The following is a 22,758-nucleotide window of genomic DNA, read 5'->3' as shown; positions in this document are numbered from 1 at the left end:
ACACCTCGGGGATCTCTTACTGTTTGTCTTCAAATGGGATAGAAATTTAGGTATCACTTTATCTCACCTTAAAACACATATTCCAAACAACTCTCTCTTGCAGTTTTAACCAGGTCCTTAATTACCCGTGTGTATTGCCTGCCAATCTAGAACTACGCAACCAATATGAAAGATTATTGCACTTCACAGTGAAGGAGCTGCCCCTTGGATGGATTTATGACTTTAATGAGCCCCATGAGGTGTTATCTTGTTGCTGATAAGCTAGGACTGTTAATTCATGTGGATAATGCTTGTAATTGCCTAGAAATTATTTAAACACAGTTTAAACATCTGGTTTCAAGAGAAAAAGGAAACTTTTCTTGTACTACTTTTCAGTTACCACTTTCCACCAATATTATGTTTAGAAAAGGAAAATCTAACACAAGTGTTTATGCATAAATGACTCGAATTTTGAACTGAGCTCATTACATTTGCATGTAATGATGGTCCATAGTGTTGGGAAGAAGGCAACCATTTCCAGAAGCTTCCTCTATAGCTTGACAGTTAGAGCAGGAGCTGCACAATGAATTACCAAAGCCTGCAAAGCTTCATCTCTTCTCACGAGACAAGCAGAGTTGAAAGTTTCCAGTTGTTCTATGAAGCACAGAAACTCCCCAGCCTCTTGTCCAGAAGTAACAGGTCCTTCTCCAGGTTCTCAGCTTGCTGCTGGAGAGAACAGCCTCAAAATGAAAGCCCTGTCACCCGCCCACAACTCTGCAGCACTAGTCGGTCTCGTTTCAAGTGATGGTAGCTCAGCATCCCTACTAAATGTTGTTATGGTGACAGTGGAAATCTAACACTGAGCACTACATCTGTCTGCTTATCTACAACTAACGATCCTGCTGTGTACAACTTCAAAAGGAACGGAACCAATGGGTTGTTTTTTTAAAACCTCCTCCATGATCAAAGAGCAGAGAGACTACAAAAATGTCCTTCTATTAAAAAATTAATGCTGGAGTTTGATCCCAGGTAGAGGAAGGGAGGGTAGGTAAGTCTCTTTATACACTTCTACAGCTAGATCCTTCGCTTATTTACGGCCTGTTACGTTTCTGCAGAAGACGGCAAAAATGCCCTAGCCCCATGTGAGCAGCCTCCGGTGGGGCCCACAGCTGGTACAGCACCTCGGAGAATGAGCTCATCAGTGCCATGGTCTGGAGCTAAGTGTGTGTGTGCAGACACACGCACCTTGTTGGGAAGGCACTAACAGAGGGTAAGAACAGGTATATGCTGGCACTAGGCAGTTTCACACCCAGAATTGCACAGTTTGCTCTCATGGATATTTTCCTATCCCTCCCTTCAGCTCTTACAGTCCTCTGCTTAACACCGGCAGCAATTGTGTCTGTGTACGTAAATACCTTCAAAATAAAGAAAATCAACTGGTGCTTAGGAAATATATAGAAATGAAGTGGGGGAGTGAACTTTTTCAAACTCAAGTTAAAAATATAATTGATATGTTTAGTGTAAGTGGACACCATAACTGCACATTACTTTTTTATCCCCAGTAAAAAATGGTCACAGCTATATGAGACATCCTACCTCCTTTATATCACACGGACTTTCTGTAAATCAGTTTAGTTGGCCTCTTGCTGACCTCTTCACTGTATGTGTGCTTGTCTTGTTGGTCTGTGTCAAGCAATACCACAACACAGGTTGCACTAGATGAAAACCCTTGCAGTCAGCTGGACCTCAAGGTGATGAGTGGGTGCTCTGCGGTCATCCTGCCTATTCCAGAACAAGATAACAGAGGCAGGCTGAACTTCAGAAGAAAATGGCATGCTGATAACTGTTACCACTGGTAGACAACTATAGCCCTTCTTGTCTGACACTCAGCAATTTAGATTCTGTGGTAATCTGAGTTCTTAAAGATGTTCCGGGTTTTTCTCCTTCCAAAGCTTCCTTTCCTGCTTCTGAGGAATGGGAGGAGGTTCTGTGTTTTTCTTGGTACTTCCTACGTTTCCTTTGTGATTTGGCTGCTTCTGTTTTGTCATTTTGATGACTGCCTCTTGGATGTGCTGAAATCGGAGCCAGAGAAGCAGGCAAGCAGCGCTCCTCGTCGCACCCCCCTGCATGCAGGCTGAAAGGAAATCTCTTTTGTGTTTCATTTGTATCTTTACAAAATGTCACCAAAGAATCTTTTCAAAAGTTAGTGCTACAAACCACACTTCTGAAAGGCATGACACAGGTAATATTCTCTGGAGCTCTGAGCTGGTTCATACATGATAGAGCTGATAAGCATCCATGGGTAAGGCATGAGAATCAAGAGTAACTTAATTTTATCAGATGAAATGATAACTTAATTCTGGAGGGGGGCGTGTATGTGGAAAAAGGGTTCATTCTTAACCAGAGAATGAGCATTCAGAAAAGGGAAAACAAGTCATTACCCAAGCTCCAGGATTTATTTCTTTTCAGTCTTGTTTGACAAGTAAAATGTAATAAAATGGAAAAACCAAGGAGGCTGCAAATAACGAGGTAGCTATTGACTAATGCAATACAAAACATTAAATGGAATAACAGGAGCAACTGCAGCAACACTTCCTCTCGCAATCTAATATTGAGTCTGTTTCTTCTGGCATGATTTTGGCCTGGCACATGAAATGGCTGCTGCCAGTGAGCAATGGAGACTGAAGCCTCCACCATGGAGAGTAGAGATGGACAAGGCAGGATTCATCCCTTGACAGATGCATGTTTAGCTACTTACATACCAGTGATGGAGGCTCCAGCAAACTTCCCAAGCGAGGCACTTCTATGTTTGTAACTATCCTTAGCAAAACAAAATTTTGCGCAGGATCTAAACTGTAAGTTTTTTGCTGAGATGTAAGCCCATTCTCCTGTCCTAGGCAAACAGGAAAATGAATGTATTGTCTCTTTCTCATAACAAATGGCTTTAAGGGATTCATATTAGTCTTCACCCTACCCCCAGTCTAAAAACTACAGCACAGTGAGACTGTAAAGATGGCATCTTCTTGCTGGATCCAGTCTGTTTATAATCTGATCTGCTAACTTAAGTAAAAGAGATGTTACCCTGTGCAGTCCTGTTGTCCTGTGAGAATAAAATAGGTGAGAAAGTGAGAACAATTCCCCCTTCTTCTCTGTTCATAAAGCAGTAAGTATCTCCTAACTGGTGAACCTTTGTTCATGCTGGTGATGCACAAGGCTGAAAAATAGCTTTCATCCCTAGGCTGCCTCATGGGGAGTGTGCGTGGGTTTTTTCATAAACCTTTGCATATAATCTTGTGGTGTGCTGTCATGATAGATGCAGGTTCCCTTAATGCCATGAAGATTTTCTCTCTGGACTATAAGTGCACCCTGGAAGAACTGGGAGGCAGCTAGGACTTTTGCATATTTTCTCCTAGTGCAGATGTTCTTGTTTCTGTTGTTTTCTGTTTTGCAAGTAACTCATTGTACAATGGTCTAATAAAGTCACGACTCGGATTTACCAACTGGCAAAATTGTTAAAAAAGCACAAATATTGTTCATCAGCTTAATCTAAAAATCTTGTTTCAGTCAATGGAAGCTTTTCATCAGTTTTGTAGAATTTTTGTTTTTAGTTGTCCTACTATCACAAAATACCCCTCAATACTAAAATAATATAAGCACATGCTGCAAAACTACTGATCATGGAAGAAAGATGAATATTTAATCTTTAGTGGGAGATATACCAGAACCTAGGATTAGCTTGCTAGCCTATGGATTACTATAATGTCAGAAAAACTGCTGTTAACTTCCATGTTTGTTGTGTATCTTTTCAACTTCATGAGCAGAGTTGCATCTTTCTGTTGAGGTTTTTTAATTTGACTGATAAGATTGGGCTTAAAAAAATGGCTTCTGTACACTATAATATCTCTGCTTGTGTATAATATTAAGGAGTGTTATACCTGATAAAGCAGAGAACATCCACAGCTACTGGAGGAGAGAGGGAAGGGAGCTCTTAACTTGGCTCTGCAAGAACAAGGTAGTGTTTTATTGACTAATGCAGCACGAAGTGAACTTGAGGGGTGGGGAACGACATGACCACCACAGTAACTGCACGGTGTGAGTGGGCTTTTGTCTTGAACGGTATCATAGTCACTGACAATAGAGCAGGTCGGAGGAGAAGCCACAAAAAAAGGCCCTTTTATTTATGACAACAAAAGGAATAAATACAATCTTGGTCCATAACTGGTGCCAAAAGGCAGGCTAAAATCTGTTGTGATGAGGATTTATTTTGTTTCAGTAGAGAAACACCGTATTTAAGGCTACGAGACATTAATTTTAGTAGTGTCTGAGAGCTAAAACTCTTGGTATATATGCATGTGAGTACTGGAGGATGGCAAAACACTATCTGCAGCTCAGTGTTCAGGCCATAATAATGGCTGTGTTTTATAGGGGCTATTTTAATTCCCTTTCAATGTTTAAAAAAAAATACATTAAAGGCAATATAAAAATCTCTTGTGAGATACAAAGGCCGCACATTACCTCTTCACTGCACAGTAAGGCATAAAATGTTGCCGTTTTTCAACTTTTTAATGTGTAAATCTCAACTCCTTCATCCATATGTTGTGTAGCAGGAGAAAAAATAAAATAAAAATGAATTATTCTAGGTTTTCTTTAGCTATTTGATACAACTAAAATTGATACTTCTGGCAGGCTTTAAAAAAATCCTATGTGGGAACTATGCAATATTCTTGTTAGAATCTGTAGTAAATAGAAAAAAACCAAAATAATATCAAGGCTAGCATTTTTGTTTATCTTTACAGCCAAATACTCAATTAAAAGGCCCACAGTAGCCTGAAGAATGTTTCTCTCCTCCAGTCTCTCTCACAGGTCCTCAGTCTCGCACAGCACTGTCATTTCCTGGGGTGCCATGGAGTTCTATAGCCTAGGAAACCTTTTTGTAAGTTTTGTCTCTGGATTACCATTTCAAGGACGATATTTGTACTTCAAGACAGTCAAGGTAAGTGTCCCTTTCCTAAGGAAGGTATCTAAGCAGAATGTGATCTCTTCTTTACCTTCATATATGGTTTTTAGTTTGTCTTCCATGTACTGCCTCACGTTTATCATGTTGCTAATATGGCTTAATTTGTCTTTGCTGGATTTTCTCACATTGCCCTATTTTTACTTGAATACGAATTTTGCATGGGCCAACAAAGGAAAACTTATATATAAAGGAAAACCTTTAAGTCAAAACCAGTAAAAGTAGCCTAGAAAAAGGAATATAAACATGCACTTTAGAAGAAAAATTACCAACAAAGGAACACAAGGACCTACCGATTTTTTAAGAAGTTTTTATGTGCTTAGCTTAAGCAAAACTAGAGGAAGTCAAGATACTTGCAATAAAATTTTCTTGCAGTCACATTTCTTTTGAAAATACGATAAAGTGATCGATCACAGAAATCATGCCACTCTTCAAAATGAGAGCCTACCTGTGAATTCAGAAGCTATACATTGGAGGCAACTCCATTACGCTGGTGGAGTTTCACCAACATGAAATAAATCAGATTAATTGAGCTTGGTGGATAACTTTACCCTAAATTTTAATGTCTTGAAACTAGTTTGCTTGAGCACTTCTTATTTCTGTTGAGAAATGCAGCTGCTTTTGTCTACATACGAAAAAACTATTTCCATCTGGACAACCAGTTACAAAGAATGTTTTAGTTACCTGGGACATTCACTCTATATGTCTAAGTAAATACTCTAAACAGTGTTTCCAAAGCAGGATTTTGAGATCTCTTTTACAGGCTGTTGTGTATGAGAATTATAATGCAATTTACTTGACAATATAACTTTCTGTAGCTATATGTGCCATAGACGCATGATTTTAAACAGCAATGATGACATTAATCTTAATCTTTCTGATGTTTTGATAGGCATGATTACACACAACTGGTGCTTTTCCTCCACTTTCTCCATGTCTTTGAGCTGTAATGGCTTATACAGAATGAGAGGCATTGGTGAAAGTGGTGTGGTGGGTCCATCAATTATCATAAATGAAAATTTACCTTTAGACCATCAGGTGATGCTAGTGTAATTTCAGCTACTAAAAAAATGCTAGAGGATGCTAGCGCATGTGGCCTTTTCCAAACTAAGCTTTTTTATCTAGTTTTCCAATCAGCATGCACAGCAAAATCAAGCTTGATGCATTGAATTACACAAGGAGAAGCCATTTTATTTAACATACTGTTCTGTGCAGTAAGCAGCTCTAGTGTGAATGGGCCGGGGGGGAAGTCTGGACAGTTCAGGACTACAGCTTTTGCAAGGTCATCTTCTCCTGACTCAACCTTTAAGAATATGATTTAAAAGCTTTCTGACTTTCCTCAGCAAATGCCCTTTGGCAGGATTAAACTGCACTGCTGCCAATGCAGCTCAATACCAAGCATGTTAATGAGGTGTCTTGGCCTTTTTATTAATTCTACAAGCAGGGTAGTCCATTCAGCAGTGACTGAGAAAGTTTAATCAAATAATCTCATTGTTCCAAATTTATCACCACAATAAAAGAATCTACTAAAGAAATACAAGATGAAGGAACTAATTTTTTAATGCTATATCATTTTATACTAAGCAGCAGTGCAGCCTTGAGGGTCACAGTAGCACCAACATCTGTCCCTATGTGGGTATACAGTATGTAGGGGTGTTGCTGTCTACAGGAGGGACCTGCATGGCACCTCTGCAAATTATCTGCTCATGGTTCTTACTGTTACTCTCACTAAAAATTTATACTGTTAATGGATTTTTTTTTTTTTTTAATGAAGTCTTTTCATTTCAAAAAAACAGCTGGAAAAAAGTGCAGTGAGATACTGTCTTTATGATATGATGAAATATATACATTGTAGGTGACAAAAAGCTGAAGAGAGAACACCTTTTTGTATATTGTGGGGAGAAGGGGGGGTCTGAGTTCGTGTAGCAGAATATTTATAGTAGCTTCCGAAATTATTTCCAGAAGATCTGGAAAAATAAGTATGGTTAACTTAAATAGGGTTCAAAATGCATACATGGAAGTAAGTGGCTATGCCCCACACTATAGAACCATATGGCAAAAGTGTAATGTTCCTTGATCTTCTATGCTCCCAGATCAAAAATTCAGCTGTGGGATTTTTAATGTTTCAGACACATGAGTGGCTTCAAACAGCTGCCATTAATTTTATACAGTAAAAAATTGCCTGTCAAATCAGTCTCCAAGTGTTCCTTTCTCTTCAGAAATCTCTCCTGCTGAGAAAGCTGCACAGTCCAAGGCTAGTGACACATTCTCTGCATCAAAAAAATGTCAACTTTAAAAACCACCTTCAAAATTAGAAAAACAAAAGTTCATCTGAAAGGTGAGAATTATCAGATATTTCTTGGGGCTAGCACATCTTCCAGATAAGTAACTTCAAGCATAATGTGAATATTGTGCTGTAATTCACTAAAGCAACTGCCTTCCCTGAGCACAAATCCATTAAAAGTTTTCTTTCAAGTTCTCTCCAGAGTCCTTCATTCTCTCCCCTATATTTTTGTTGCTATTGCTTCCCCCTCCCATGGTTTTTCATGGGCTAGCCAGGGTAGACAGCTGTTGCTATGACTTTCCCCTCTTCCTTATTCCCTGGTTGTTTAGCTCGCCTCTCAGCCAAACTCATGTGAAGGACAAACTAGGAACAATACAGAGAGAAATACAGAAAACTTGCAAGACCAGTACCTAGTCTTTCCTTAACCTCTGTTTTGTAGCCCATTATTTCTGGTACAAATTACTTGAAATGGCAGAACATGAAGGGATACCAAGGCTATGTAGAACACAGATTGACTTTGAGATTCAAGCCTCTGGTATTTCTCAAAATATGGGGTGCTGAAGAGGTCTGCTGTTCTGTATTTTCTGTCAATGACACCTCCTACAGTCCCTTTGGGGCCTCTTGCTGGGGGAAGGATATGTTACTATTTTTCTGCTCTTTGCATTTCAGTTTTTGATTTGAACTGGGAAGAGAGGCAATGGGAGGGTTCATACACGACCAAGACATGATGAGATGTCCTAAACTTTTTCTGCACTTCTCTAACAATGGGTAGCAAAACAATAAATAGGCATATTTTCAATTCCAAATATAAGGGACTTCTATTTTCCACTGTGTCTGGCAAAGAATAAACTGAACAGTTTATATCCAACCACTTCAAAGTAGCAAATTAAAATCAGCTTTCTATAAAGCAGCGTACTTCCCAAGAACTGGGACACTGACTCTGTATGTCCCTTCCTGACTACAACAGGCAGCTACATCATAATTTCCACAGCTTTCCAGTTGCTTTCAGCAAGGAGTCATGTCAGAAATTCTGATGCTTGTTTGGTTTTGCCTGTGCATTGCAGGGGTCTTGGAACAATGTGAGAGCTCAGGTGAAGAATGTGCTGCAACTTGTCTTAAATTCATTGGACTGTGCTCTCAAGCACAGTCTCTGTCTCTCTACTTGAGAGACCAAGTGTGAGTCTGCTGAAGGTCGTCGGGCTGATTTTTTTGCTTATTACTCAGTCTTGCATTTGGCCATTCTCTGCCTGCTCTATCAGTCTTTCTTGGTTCTCTGGGTTTATATAAACCATTTAAAGGTGGTACTAAATATTTTAAAACACAAATGCAAGCAAACATTATCCAGGATAGACTAAAAAGTTTCCAGCTATGTGGTAAGTTTTTTGTTGTTGTTGCTGATTCAGAATACCTTGTGCGTGAAATAAATAGATTATGTTCAAAGTTGCCCTCCTATTCAGTCTGAATAGCATACTAAAATTAGTCCCACTGATTGAGCTGGAGCCGCTTTGGATATACAGTAGCAATATATTCCTGTGGATGTCAAATTTGACCCCAGCTAGAGAAAATTAATAGTTTTGCCATACAAGCATTTCCATATATTATATAGGACTTTTATCATGTATTTCTGTCTAACTCAAAAACTCTTGGGGTGGGAATATCTGATTAATGACTCACATACATACCTTCAGTGCTAAGCATAAAAATACTAAGAAGCAGAAACATACATCAGCTCCAGAAGATTCAGTTAGAAGAGTACTTGCTGAAGGAACAAGGGTTGTCTTCTAAAGACTTGGTTCCTAAGGGTGATTTTTATGAACTGGAGAAGAGGGAACATGTCAGCTTCATGCTGTAGTTTCTGCAGCTGTGATTATTTTGTTACCCAATGAAATATTTTTGCTATCTTATCCTACTACTGTCACTGTATCCTTTAAATGTAAAAGTCTTATGGGGGTGTGACTAAAAAAATTCACTTACCTTCCTCATGAAACGAGTAGTATTTTGATAAGTGTAAACTTCCATCCCAAAGAACCTTTTGGCAAGCTAGTATTGATGGGAGGTAAAAATAAATACAGTTTAAATTATATTTTCTTCTGACTTGGCATCATGTTGTAGACAACATAATGCTATTATATCTCAATGGCTGTGCCTTTTAAGAGCTGACTATCAGTCAGCATATAATTTCACGTTGGCTGGAAAAACATAAAAAGGTGTATCTAACAGGACAGGAGAAGTCACCACACTCTGGAATAAGTACTAATTGTTCCCTTGCTATAGGGCTCTGTCATTTTAAAAAATACACCATTTCCTAACTATTCTGTGTTTGGATGATTGTAGGTGTTTTATGAAAGTAATGCACTACCAAGACGTTCAGAAAAGCTGTTTATAATGGTTCCAGCTTGGTGTTGTGTACCATGCTAGGTGGCTCAAAGCTAAACTAAGTCATATCCTGCTCCATTTTGTCCACTATTCCTTAAATAGGTATATACTATAGGTTTAGCAAATGTTTTCTTTTTAACTTGTTTCTTACTCTTGGTAGCGTTGCTAGTACACTACAATATTTTCTCTCCTCATATTAAAAATCTTAAGTAGTTCCATAAATCTACAAATTCCAAATCACGTGGGATCCCATATTTTATCTTTTAATGTCCAATGCCATATTGTAATGTTTCAGTTTTAGCTACAATGCTTAAACATAATTAAAACAATATACACAAGAATTTTTACTTGCATGTCTCCAGCAGCTGCTATTTTTTAAGAAACATCACTCACAGCAAGGTTTGATAAGATCCTAAGAGCTAGCTATGTTGATGTTACCTCTTACTACACTTTTGAATTGCCATCTCTATTAAACATTTCAGTGAACTTTAAAATTTTCACTCCCATGCATTTTTTTTTTCCTCTCTTGCAAGATGCATGTTCACTTCAAGTTTGTCAGCACTGCCACCCAAGCTGTCCAAAGTCACTTGCCTGCATCACAGGAGAAAGTATTAACACCCATCCGTCATTTCATTTACACCTTGAAATGGCAGCAGCTGGGAAAGAATAAAACAGCAGAAAACCAATCTTTATTGGACAGGGGAATGAGATGTTTCTGGCATATTAAAGCGGAGACGTGTGTAATAAGGCCTCCAACTCCCATGGCTCCTCTCTTGGGAGGCTACAGAAAATGGGTAGCTAAATACTTCAGTGATGGAGGCAAAATATCTAGCAGGGCTGACCAAGCCTCTGCTAGTCTGCACCAGCCCATGCTGAGAGGTAGGTGAGTGCTCAGCAGGTGTCACTGCTTGGCTCGTCAACAATGTCACTTTCTTGGTTGTTGGAAGCTTTGCTTGCTCTGAGACTCAGAACTTTATACTGTTTTCTCATGCCAATGTGAACTAGTCCTGTACTGAGCACAGCCAGCCCAGCTGCCTTACATTTCTGGACCTGTATTGTTATTTTTAGTACACTTTGAGAATCTTGTACCTATAATAATGGAGAAATTTGACACTAGATACATGCAGTATTACATGCAATTCTCAGATGAAATCCTATTCTTGTCCATCACTTAAAGCCAGAGAGAGCAGGGGCTCTGCATACAGAATGATGCCGGACTGCAGAGGCCTGACTGAAATGTTTAATCCCATTCATGCCTGTTGTTATCATTACGCCTGCCCTGAATGCCCTAAAGAGACTTAAATCAAGCCTGTAATCAGTATCGGTATATTTAGTGACCATTGTGTTTTCATCCTCTCATCTTAGCGGAAATCATGCTTCTGCATTGGTTTGTGTACCTTAGAAGGAGCTCTGTTGCTTTGCAGGTAGGCAGCGTCAAACGCCTGCACAGTTACTCTCTGCTTGCACTGCTGGACTACTGCTGTTCACCCGTATTAGATTTCAGAACTGACCTCCTCAGCAACACTTTCACTTTCATAGGCTCACAATAAGGGTTGCATAGGAAATAAAATAAATTCAATGCATTCTTTAGTACATGTGTATTTAAGATGAAAATTAGTTTGGTTTTCATCTGCTGGAGTTTTTTTTTTTTTTTTTTTACTCTCTTTCTGATAATGGTGCAGTGATCCTGTAACGTTACCTTTGGTGACAGTGAAAGGTCGTATTTAACTGATACCAGCTCGCTTCCACATTCAATAGCTTGGCGTTTTAATGTTCCAGGTAAACTGAGCTTGTGCAGGGGTGAAAGGGAACAATCTTTTCTCCTTGGATTTCATTTTTTTTTCCTATGAGACACGAATACACAAGAAACTCTATAACTTCAACTACCTCTGCTTGCAGGTGATCAAATTTTGTCTGAGCATCTACTATCAGATTTTTATTTTTTTGTGAGTAGAGTGTTTCTGTACAGTACACGTAAGAAGTCGGGTGTCGATGCTACGGGTTCAGCAGCGTTATGGGGAAAGCGGGAGGGTGCTCCTGTCAGACGGGGCCCACGGTCGCTTCAGGACGGTCGCAGCTAGGGACTGCTAGGGTTGTCACCCCCCCACACACACCCACACACACCCCGTGTTCGTCCTAGTTTGGCCTAGGAAGCCCGATCCCCTCAGGGCTGCGGCCGATCCCCTCAGGCGCGGGCGCCCTTTCTGCCGGGGAACCCAGCAACCGCCCCGCGGAGACCCGCTCCGCCCGCCCCGGCCGCGGGGGCACAGCCCGCCCGTGCCCCGGCTCCCTCGCACCGCTCTTCCATCGCTCCTTCCTAACGGCCGCCGGACGACGAGACACCGCGACGAACGACGCAGCCCGCCCTCCCGGCGGCTCGGCTCCCTCCGACCGGAGCCCGCCCCCGCGGCGGTACGAACCCAGCAGGGGAGCGAGCACCGGCCGCTCCCGGCCTGACTGGGGAGCGGGTGGCCCCGCCCGGGGGAGGCGAGGCTGCCCTCGCCCCGCCCCACGGCCGCCCGCCAGGGGGCGAGCGGCACGGGAGGTCGGCGGCGGCGGCGGGGCCGCGGGGCTCCCCCTGCTGGCGGCCGGCGGCAACGCGCGGGGTGGGGGGCGCGGAGCGCGCCCTGCCCTGCCCGGCCCGGCCCCCGCCGCCGGCTCTCCGCGCCTCGCAGGCGGCAGCGGCGGTCGGTCCGTCCGTCTCCCTGCCTGCTCCTCCCGCCGGGGGGCTAGCGCCAGCCCGGAGACCCTCTGCCGCGGGGGGCCGCCGCATCACGGCTCTCTCCCCTCCTTCCTTCCCGCCTCTTACCCGGCCGGTGGGCGCCGCCGGCTCGCCCCGCCGTGAAGTCTGGGCGCCCCTCAGCCATCGCTGCTGCTCCCCATGGGGATCCGGGAGTTCCCCAACGGCTCCGCGCGGGGCAAAGCCGCCACCCTGTGAGTACCGCTGCGGGGCCGGGCCGGGCCGGGCGGGCTGGGAGGGACGGGGACACCCCACCCCACCCCACCTCACCTCACGCCACCCCACCTCACCTCACCTCAGCCGGCGCCGCCGCCCGCCCCCCGGGGGGTCGCTCCGGTGGAGAGCGGCGAGGAAAGTTTGCGGCGCCGCTGCCGCGGCCGGCGGGCCCGCTCACCTGCCGGCGGAGGTCCCGGCGGAGGTCCCGCCGCCAACTTCGCCTCGGGGCGGCGGAGGGCGGCGGCCCCGCGGCCGCTGCCCCCCCTTCCTGTCTTCTCCGTCCTTCCGTCCTCCTCCTCCTCCCCTCTCTCCCTCTCCCTCCCCCTCTGCATTCCGCTCCCCCGATGTCAGCCCCCGGCGGCTGTCCGACATCAGCCCGCAGCTGCGGCAGCTGAAGTACCTGGTGGTGGACGAGGCCATCAAAGAGGACTTGAAGTGGTCCCGCTCCGTGGAGGACCTCACCAGCGCTTCCGTGGGGCTCACCTCCATCGAGGAGCGGATCCTCCGCATCACCGGCTACTACGGCTACCAGCCCTGGGCTGCCAGCTACAAACGTGAGTCCCCAGCACGGCTGGGCGCGGGGGGCTGCCGGGAGGGGGACGAGCGCCGGGGCTTTGCGTGGGGGCCACCGAGGCCCAGAGCTGGCCGATGAGTGTGGGCGCGGGGGGTCTGATCGCTTTGCTTGCCCCGTGGAAGCGGTCCCACTCTCTGCAAAGAATTCTACGCCCGTGCTGCGTTAGTCCTTAGGCAGTCGCAGGCTCACGGGAGCGTAGTGCTGAGGATCACGACAGCTAAATTCTGCTAAGAAAATAGGTCAAATATTTGTCTTAATGTTGCAGACACACTTAGTGATGCTGATTACCGTGGTTGTGGCGGCTCTGTAGAAGCCCAAGTGCATTCATGCACATACTGTTTTCACAAGGAATACGTTATCAGTGCATCTTTCCGTTGTTTTGGGGGTCTGTCAGATTTTCACAGCGCTTGACCTGAATCTTGTGCCTTTTCCTATGTCAAATGGAATTGCTTCTTCCGTATGCCTGCACTTGAGTAAGAAACTTCGCATGATATCAGCATGAAGAGAGACCTAGCTGTATTCTTCCACGTACGTGATTTTCAAAGGAAGTGACACCCTATTTCTTGGCCATCTTTCATCACCATGATGGCAATTGCATGAATTAACAAGTTCTAAGAATAATTTACCAATTAACTGAAGTCATAAAAATATTTTGGTTGTCTTAACGTCCTTCATAACATCACAGGGTTTTTGTTGTAAAAAGGATTCTGCTGTAACAGAAATCATTGCTTTGCTGGGAAGACTGGCTCTGACAAAGTGATTGTTTTCATGTTGCACTTTTCTAAGTATGAAGTGTAAACGTTCTGAAATGTTTACTCCTGGATTATCTGTTTGGCAGTGTGCTTAACAATGGAAGAGAATGATACAAGAAAGTGTGGTACACAGTACTTGTTCAGTTTTTCCGTGAGGAAGAGCCACTCCTGATTGCGTGATTATAGGATTTAAAAATATTCTAAGACTTCTTCTGCAAGAGCCTTATATTTTTCTTGATTGTGATTATGACAGAAATATGTGACATTTCCTACTTCACTGACAGGGAGTATGGGATTTCTCTAAGAGCAATTCCATTGCCTGGATTGGGACCATTCCTGAGAGTAAAGCTTATTCAGGTCAGTTTTCAGGATCAGATCATATGCTGATGCCAGACTGAGTTGGATGTTAGTGCTTCAGTCTGACAGAGTGACTAATAGTCCAGCTGAAGTCGCACTGAGCTGCTATGGCTGAACCTTCTGAAATAATAAAGGTCATGCTGGCTCCTCAATTATAACCTATTTGTTGAAATTTATAACTGTGTCTGAAAAAGTTAATTGCAAGCCTAAGCCTGCTATTCTAGTTATATTTTCTCTCATAACTCGTTCTGAATAACAAAATTACATACTTGAGTTGTAATGGTGGGGGATAAATATACAAAGTGTGTGAGTTTCATAAATGTATGTCTAAAAATAATAGGTTATGTGAAGTTGTTGCCAATTTAAAATCGGAGTTGCTAGGAATGTAGAAGAACACGCAGAAGACAAGACCCATCTCTCTAGCTGGTATAATATGGCATGGTTGAAACAGAGCAGGGTTGATCTGCACCAGCTGAATACCTGACTGAATGCATGTAAGTGGGGTAGATCATCAAAAGTGGGAAGTCAGCTTTGTCACAGCTACTTTGAAACCTCTTTGAATAGTCCTTCAAGCTGGGCTTATGCCCAGTTTGGGATATGAACTTTCCTTGTCACCTTCCAGTTAGAAGGTTTAATTGGCCCAACAACTGCGAACAAACAATTTTTATTAAATTCAAATTGCACCCTGGGCACCTTTTGTCATCTTATTGTGCATGCTTGTAGACATTTAGGTGCTGTTGGCACTATAATTATGGAGTGCATTAATAATGGACCTGCTTTCTGGAAAATAAGTCCATAATCTGGTCTGATCTAGATTTGGTATCTCTCTCTCAGTGACATTCTTTCTATCGTAACTAAATCACCTGTAGGGCCAGATCTGTTTTTTTCACACTGGAGTGTATTCCTCTCATACTTAAATTAGACTGTTTATATAAATATTTGTATGTGTGTATAAAATTGTTTGAGACATTCAGAAAGCTTTTGCTAGTTTTTTTGACAAAACTCTGTGAGGGGAAACTGCCAGAGATCATCAGAGAGAGTGTTGCCATGACCCCAAAACTAGCTTGGAGACTAGTTTTGTTGTGGTAAAAACCTGACCATTTAAAACATACTGGGATACCTCAATGTTGTGTACCAACTGCAGTATTTAATATATGTATAAAGTAGATGGAAAGAAGGAAGGAAGAAGTGAAAATCTGCTGAAGACACAAACTGATATGGATTGGACAGACGAGAAAGGACTTGTCATTACTCTAGGGAGACCTGACCCAGCCAGGTGAATAGCCCAAACGTCAACAAATGACATTCAGTTTTCCCAAACAGAAGCCTCTTGTTTCCTGAAAATGCCAAAATTACTTGCAAAATTTCACATCATTACATCAGCTGGTGAGAGGGAATAGTTTGAGACTGTACGCAGCTCAGGGAAGACCTCTGCTGTTTGACTACACTTGCAAACCAGATTTTAGAAACTGAATGATGTGCTTCTGTGTTATGATGCCTTCAGAGAATTTAGTGGTACGGCCTAGTGAAATACTGTGTAATATTGGTTATCTACTCTCCAAAAAGATTACAAAAGGCTCTGAGATGAGTAAGGAGCAAGAGTACAGACAATCTATAAAGAGTCTCAAGAGTTTTGGCTGTTTACGTTACAGAGGTTGAAACAAAAGTATGGGAAGTACTGGCGCATATTGCTCAGGCAGATAGAGTTTTTCTTCTTACTGTGTCATAAGAGCAAAACCGGTGGACAGTCAATGCAGCTGGAAAACCATCAATTAAAAACTGATAGAAAAAGAAATAATTTTTAAGAAAACACATAAGTTTGTTCTTGAAATGAAGAATTCAAGGGCTTGTAATTGATAGCAGTGACAAGATCTAGAATTGTAATTAAGTTCAGAAAAATATTGGAGAGAATATTAAACTTCATTATTCAGAATTCAAATTAGCCCCTCTTAGGCTGATACAGGCCACCTTCTTGAGGGTTTCTTGCGCTTTCCTCCATAGCATCTGCCCACCTTCAGAAAGAGGATAGGAGTGTGTCCTGATCCAATCTGGCAGTTCTTATTTTTCTGAAATTCTCACTATTGATTTTCAGGGTAACTAATTATGTGAGTAACTGCTCTTCAGTCTAAATCAAATATTCATATTTGTCCCCTGGGGTCTCTTTGGCAGCATGTGATTTGATTTCTCAAATGCCAAGGCAGAGGGAAAGAAACACATGTAAGATGTAGTCAGATTGTAGAATCATACTCTGATGCAGCTACGTCAATAACAGAGCTCAATATTTGTGAAATCCTAGTTATCAACAAGAGGTATGTTAATTGACTTTTAATTTTTTTTTAAATTACACATAGGGATCAAAGCATTTAATTTAAAAAAAAAAAAACAAACAAAAACAAAACACCACAAAAATCCGTAGATTCCAGTGACAGCCTTTTTGTTGTATGGAGATCAAACCATTGTTAGGGCTGTATTAGCAGTGCTGTTCTCTTCCATGAAGGTTAAGTAAATTACCATGATTTCTGCCTCTAAAAGCCTGTGACTTCAGTTTAAAAGCAGAGACAAGTTTGGAGGTGAACAGCCATATTTTAAGTTTCCATTTTGTGCCATTATCAGTAGGAATTAGGTTCCTAAATATTTTTAGACGTATAGTCCCTAGGAGCTTTTCTGTACTTGAGAAATACAGTGTCACTAAACTCTTGAACTGTCTTACTGATCTGTATGGAAGACTTGTCTGTTTTAATTATTGTAGCAATTGGCAGGGTGCTTGTTTCCACCCGAAATGTGCGCAGCTAGCACCTTTGCCAAACATTCATTTTTCTCTACATTAACTAGGTCTATTTTGTGGTGATTCAATATCACAGTCTGTCATTATGTGATTAGTATTTTAAATACATTCATGTGGGCTTGAGCCAGCTATCTCTATTTTGCAATCTTTGCCTCTTCCTACAGATCACCTGCTTCTACTCCTTGTTTAAGATTAGGGTCTTTCTTCTAAAGCAGTGACTTTCAAACATCCTTAGCATGTGTTCCTAAATACAGACTCGTTATGGGCAAATGAGGATTATATGGGTCCCTCCCTCCTTTTAGATGCCCAAGAGACCACCTGACCTCTTACTTTTATTCACTTACCTTCTTTGTGTGCTTACAGATGTTACTCTACCTGCAGAAAGAATATTAAGAGAGTAGTATATACTTTTAACTCCTTGCAGTTCTATTTAGTAGGAATTGACTGTATTCTGTGGTTTACGGCTTGTGAATGTACATTTCTATGACACTTTGACCTTGTGAATGATTCCAGGTTGTTCTAGTGACGACTTTTAAGTGGCATGCTGTTGTTCAGGTGAAAGGGAAAGACTGTGTCCAGTAACTGTTCTCTGGCTCTGCTCCTCCCTGCTATTTTAAATATTAGTTTCTTATTTTTAATGTTTCTTCATAGTTATTTCAACAATACCAAAATAAACCATACAGTTTTAATGCCCATTAAAGTAAAACCATACAGAATTTCAATGTAGTACTCATCCAGCACGTAGCACAGTAAGTCTTGACCTGGATTTTGGAATTTAAGTGCTGTCACCAATATAAGTAACATATTGGAACATATTGGCTTACAAATATCCCAAACATTGCTCAGAAAGCATAATTGTTTGCGTATGAAAATGCCCTGGTTGCTGAACTTCAATGGCCTTTGAAGGTAGTAGTTTAGTGTTGGTTTTAGCTAATGAAAAGTATGGGCATTGTACCCTTATAAATATTGGAGTATCAATTATACAGCTAAAGATTAGTGGTTCCAGCTGATCCCCAATGTTCCTCCTTGTGATCTGCTTTTCATGTGCCATTGAATGCTGTAACTTTCCCACTCACTAAAAGCAAATCCAGTGGGGTTACGAATAAGGATAAAAATATTAATGCTTGAAATTTGTGCAAATGCTGTTTTCACATAATTGCATCTGAGCAAGAATTTAACTTATTTTTTGAGGTGATATACAGGAATTTCCAGAAGTTCAAAGACAGAAGTTGAAGAGTATTGTTTTCTCTGGGGAAAGCCATTTTCAGGCCAGCTGTAAGCAATTCATTTAAAACTGATTACTTGTTTTCCAATACATAAATACTGAATGTAATGCTCTTATAACTAATGCAAGACTTGGTGGTATGGTTTGTGTTGCTGTTCCTGAGGTCAAATGATTATGTGAGAGTCTTGCTTCTCAGGTGAAAACATGGGGTAACATCTAGATGTCTTGCTCTGGGAGAAAAACTTGGATAGCTGCCCTGGGGTCAATCTATAGGTCAACCCCACCCCCCAGAATCTTAGAAGACAATTAAAAATACGTGCTTCATCTGTTGGTTTGTTTTTTTTTTCAAGCCAGGCTTATGGTGTCTGAGGCTAGATTAATTTTTTTTTTTTTTAATGCTTTTCATTGGCAATACTAACATAACTAATTGTTATGCTAGCCAGAAAAGCGAAAGAAAAGAAAACATGCTAACTCCTACAGGTGAAAGAAAGCAATGATAATGAATTGCATTGCAGATTTAAAAGTACTGTAGCATTGTTTCAGATGTCAGCTACAGTTGTCTGCTGCAAGCTAAACCTACATGTGGTTATACGCAAACCAGGGATATTACTGATTTATATCCATATGGCAGCACACACAAAAACTCCTAAAGCCATTTCCCCATATGTATAGTACTCATTGTAACTGAGAAGAACTGTCTCCAGAGACAGTCTCTTAAAATATTTCAGAGACCTAATCATAAGCCTGGAGTGGATGTCCCAGAATATTACAGGAGGCGTTTCTCATTGGGAAGGGAACCCATTGGCCCCTGTGGGCTTTAACTCTTTGGGTGGTCTTGCAACTGAGAATGAGTATGAAATAGCACAATCTGGCCATGGGAGGCAGGGCAGAGGAGTGCAGGTGATGAATACTGAGCAGCTCCAAAGATACCACATGAATATTTAAAGAAAAGGGGAGATTGAAATATAGCCAGCCTTTCAGAAGTTTCATTTTCAAGACAATCCAATGGAGAAGAGACATGAGGGTTCTTTGGCTTTTGGCAGGTGGTAAGAAAAGTATTTTTTGGCCAATGCTAAGCAGAAAACTGGTTCCTGTTACAATATAGAGTTTCATTAATCACAAATTCTAAGTTTTAAATTGCTTGCTGTCAAGCCAAGCAAATTGTAATTTAAACTGGTTTACTAAGCATTTTGAATTGTTTAGTAAATATTTAGTAAATGGTAAATGTGAACCTTTAGTAACTTGTTTACTAGACAATTTTAATTGTGCAGTGTTAAGTAACCACCACTTTTAACTAGGTAGCTAGATAAATATTTTATATTTTGCATCTAGCTTTCACAGTGAAGAAACTAAAAATTACCACCTACAAAATGGCCCCTCTTTTTTTGTTTGTTTGCTGTTTAAACATATTAATTGGTTGCTTTCAACTTTTTTTTCAGTGTAGCTTTAATTACATGTCATCTACAGTATGCATTTACACAAAACAGTCCATGGGACAGCAATTAGGGGTCTGTTGGCTTCCAGCATTCATTTTATATCCTTAACAAATGTTGTTATTTTGGTACAGTATACCACTGAAGTCTCCATCATGAAAACCTACTACTAAAGCTAGTTGTGTGTCTTTGTAAGGTCAGGGGCCATGTTAGCAGTTTTGAAGAAGAGTGTTACCTGGCATTTGAGACTCCTTTCACTGGTGAACTGTATTTTTTTTTTGAAACAGAAATGTCAATGTGTTCACTAATCAATGTGTTGAATCCATAATAATGGATTGTTGCTAAAAACACAAACTACTCTGTATTGATATGGAATAATGAGGGAGCAAGCTAATTTGTTAAAAAAAATTTGGACACTATCAAGAATTGTGAACAAATGCTTATTTTTGGAACTATCTTTACTGGACGCCCTTCCTTCATCAAGGTAAATTTCTGTAATAGTTCTGGAGTGTACTGTGTGGTGTATATGTGCAACTTAAATCAATTATTTGTTTAATAAAAGCAATTATCTAATTGCATGAGATAACGGCATTGGAATCTGGCTGCAAAGTCTGTTCTGGTCTACTGTAACATCAGATACTGTTGTGTAACTAGTGTTACTGAAACACAAAGCCACAAAAGAACAAATACTCTTGGACCCAGATGTTTGTCCCTCTTAAAATTGCTGAGTGCATCACCAGCGATGCTCATTAGCCTAATAGCTAATTTTACCAGATTCTGGCTCATGTCAGGGCTGTCTTCAAGGTGAGTTTTTGTGCCCTAATCTCTTCTTAATGTAATGAGGTGTTTCTGTTTCATATTCCTGGTGTAAATCTGAAGCTGCTGATAATTGCTGCCATTTACTTGGGGTCAAATAAGCCTCAGGATAAAGAGAGGGATGGAAAAATTACATAAAGGCAATTTTAGCCCCTTGGCAAAGTGCCCTTCTCTGGAGCATCTGAGGGTGTAGTTCTGTCCCTCTCTTTGTTTTGGAAGCTGAAGCCATAGGCTTTTCACTATTGCTAGTGAATGATGACTACTCTGAGAACAGTAATACGATGAGCATTTATGTTTGGAGAAAGAAATTTATCTGCAGATCATGGTTCCTGCCTAGGGAATAGCTAGCCTTCATGCAATGTATCTTGTTGTAGAACCTGCTTCCCTGAGCATTTTTGATTCTCTGATTATCTTCACTTGGCACATGTTATTTCATTCCTCAGCAAATCCGTGAAAGAAAAAAGATGCCGTGATTGCGTGGAAGGTCATAGAGAAGTATTTGCTTTATGAACCACTCCATGAAACGTGCCCATAGATAGGGGGGATGCAGGGGTGGTACTCCCTGATTTCATTTTCTTTAAACTTTGGCAAGCTTGTGCTGTACTCAGCGAGCTCCCCTTATTAAAAAGTGCATCCAAGGCATTTCAGACACCTCTGCTTTCCTCTGGAACTTGAAGGTCTCATGAGGTTCTTTTTTGTACCAAATATGCCTTAATTTGCTTCCTGTCATTTTGTTTCCATGTATCTGGCCAACTTAAGAATTGGGCTTTTTTCTGAGAAAAGCTATTCCAGTATTGTAGGAATTTAGGTGGCCTAACATTTAGAAAAGTAAGGATAACATCACATAGACAACAGGATATATTAACTCAGCAAGCCAATCATATGAGGCAAGGATATCTGAATCTTTGAGCTTCTCCAGGACAAGCAAATGTAACTGGCTGCTGGTGTGAAATAATAAGGCCTTGATCTTGCAATTAAATATTCTTTTTGCTTTGCCTTAACTGGCCCCTGTGCAATAGTTTGTGAAAAGGGGCCTTACACGCCTAAAGAGAGCAAACGGATTTTCAGTTTTGGACAGTGGTGCAAAGTCCTACCAATCCCACTGCAATATATGTAATAGATGGTAGGCCTGATCCAGTAGCGACAACCCAAAGGGTTTTATCTTTTTTTCCTTGACTTTTACATGGGAAATAGCGCAGGTTTGATGCTTTTCCTCACTATCTCTTCTTCACACCAGCTAAGGTACCAAAGTAGCATGAAAGTTGAGCTTGTTGTCTACCGTCCATGTACGCTAGAGCAGGCCAAGTCATTTGACTCTTAAACTCACTGGCAGTTGTGCTGTTTGTGAGCCCTGTGGCAGTCTGGGGGCTCTACCTCACCCAGGGTACCTTGCTTTGGCTTTGCCAGATCCATGCAGTTGTGTGAACAGAGCACAGGCTTGTGCTCAGGTGGGAAGTGAACTGAAGACCTGCCCCTTCAGAGATGTCGTTCTTGTGTGAGGATGATGATGGTGTCTTCATGGTCATGTCCTGAAAGCCTGGAGTTGGCTTTCCTTTTTCAAACAGTAACTTGTATCCAGACAATGCGGTTTATCGGGTGTTCAGTAGGGATTATCTGCTTGCAAATTTTTGCCCTAGCTGAAATACTCAGTGCCAGGATTAACATCAACCATGCAGTGTTTGTACCGTGAAACAGGAAATACATCTTCATGGCTTTATGATTCTGTTGGCTCTCCTGCTCACTTTATGCAATGTCTTTTGAAAGCTTTTGAGACTGATTTAATAAAATATGCAGCCATTTATACTAGTATTTGTTTGGACAAACTAACATTGTAGTAGTCTTATGGTAATCATGTTTAATTTTTTAGCTTGGACACTAGCTACTGCATATGTTTTTGGGTAGCACTTTCCATGGAACAGAAATTAATAACAGAAAACATATTGTTCCTTGTACTTTTGCTGAAATTATATTTTGCTGTATAGCATTTAGTTTTACAGTGTCCCACTGGTCTGGTAACTTCTCAGTTGTTGATTTTTCTTCAGAAACAAGACATTTATAATGTAAAGAAATATGTTTAGGTTTGAGAGGCTAGTTAAAGAGAAGAAATTATAAAATAATGTAGAAGTAGAAAAAGGCATGCAAGAAACAAAACCCTAAAAGTCAGTAGAGCCATGGAAAATGCCTGTAATCAAAGCTAGGAGTTTGGA

At 41.4% G+C, this 22,758-nt stretch overlaps 1 protein-coding gene across 1 annotated transcript in view; it reads left to right on the top strand.

The window, feature by feature from the left end:
• Positions 1 to 12,534: 12,534 nt before the first annotated feature.
• Positions 12,535 to 22,758, top strand: part of SLC35F3 (solute carrier family 35 member F3) — a 189,022-nt gene continuing 178,798 nt past the window's right edge. Inside the window, exons 1-2 of the mRNA XM_030035801.2 lie at positions 12,535 to 12,587; positions 12,934 to 13,163. Of these exons, the coding sequence (XP_029891661.1) occupies positions 12,535 to 12,587; positions 12,934 to 13,163 (283 nt within the window). The remainder of the gene's footprint in view (positions 12,588 to 12,933; positions 13,164 to 22,758) is intronic.

Source organism: Aquila chrysaetos, chromosome 13, assembly GCF_900496995.4.
Source record: "Aquila chrysaetos chrysaetos chromosome 13, bAquChr1.4, whole genome shotgun sequence".
NCBI lineage: Eukaryota > Metazoa > Chordata > Aves > Accipitriformes > Accipitridae > Aquila > Aquila chrysaetos.
This window is presented reverse-complemented; position numbering and strand designations above follow the sequence as displayed.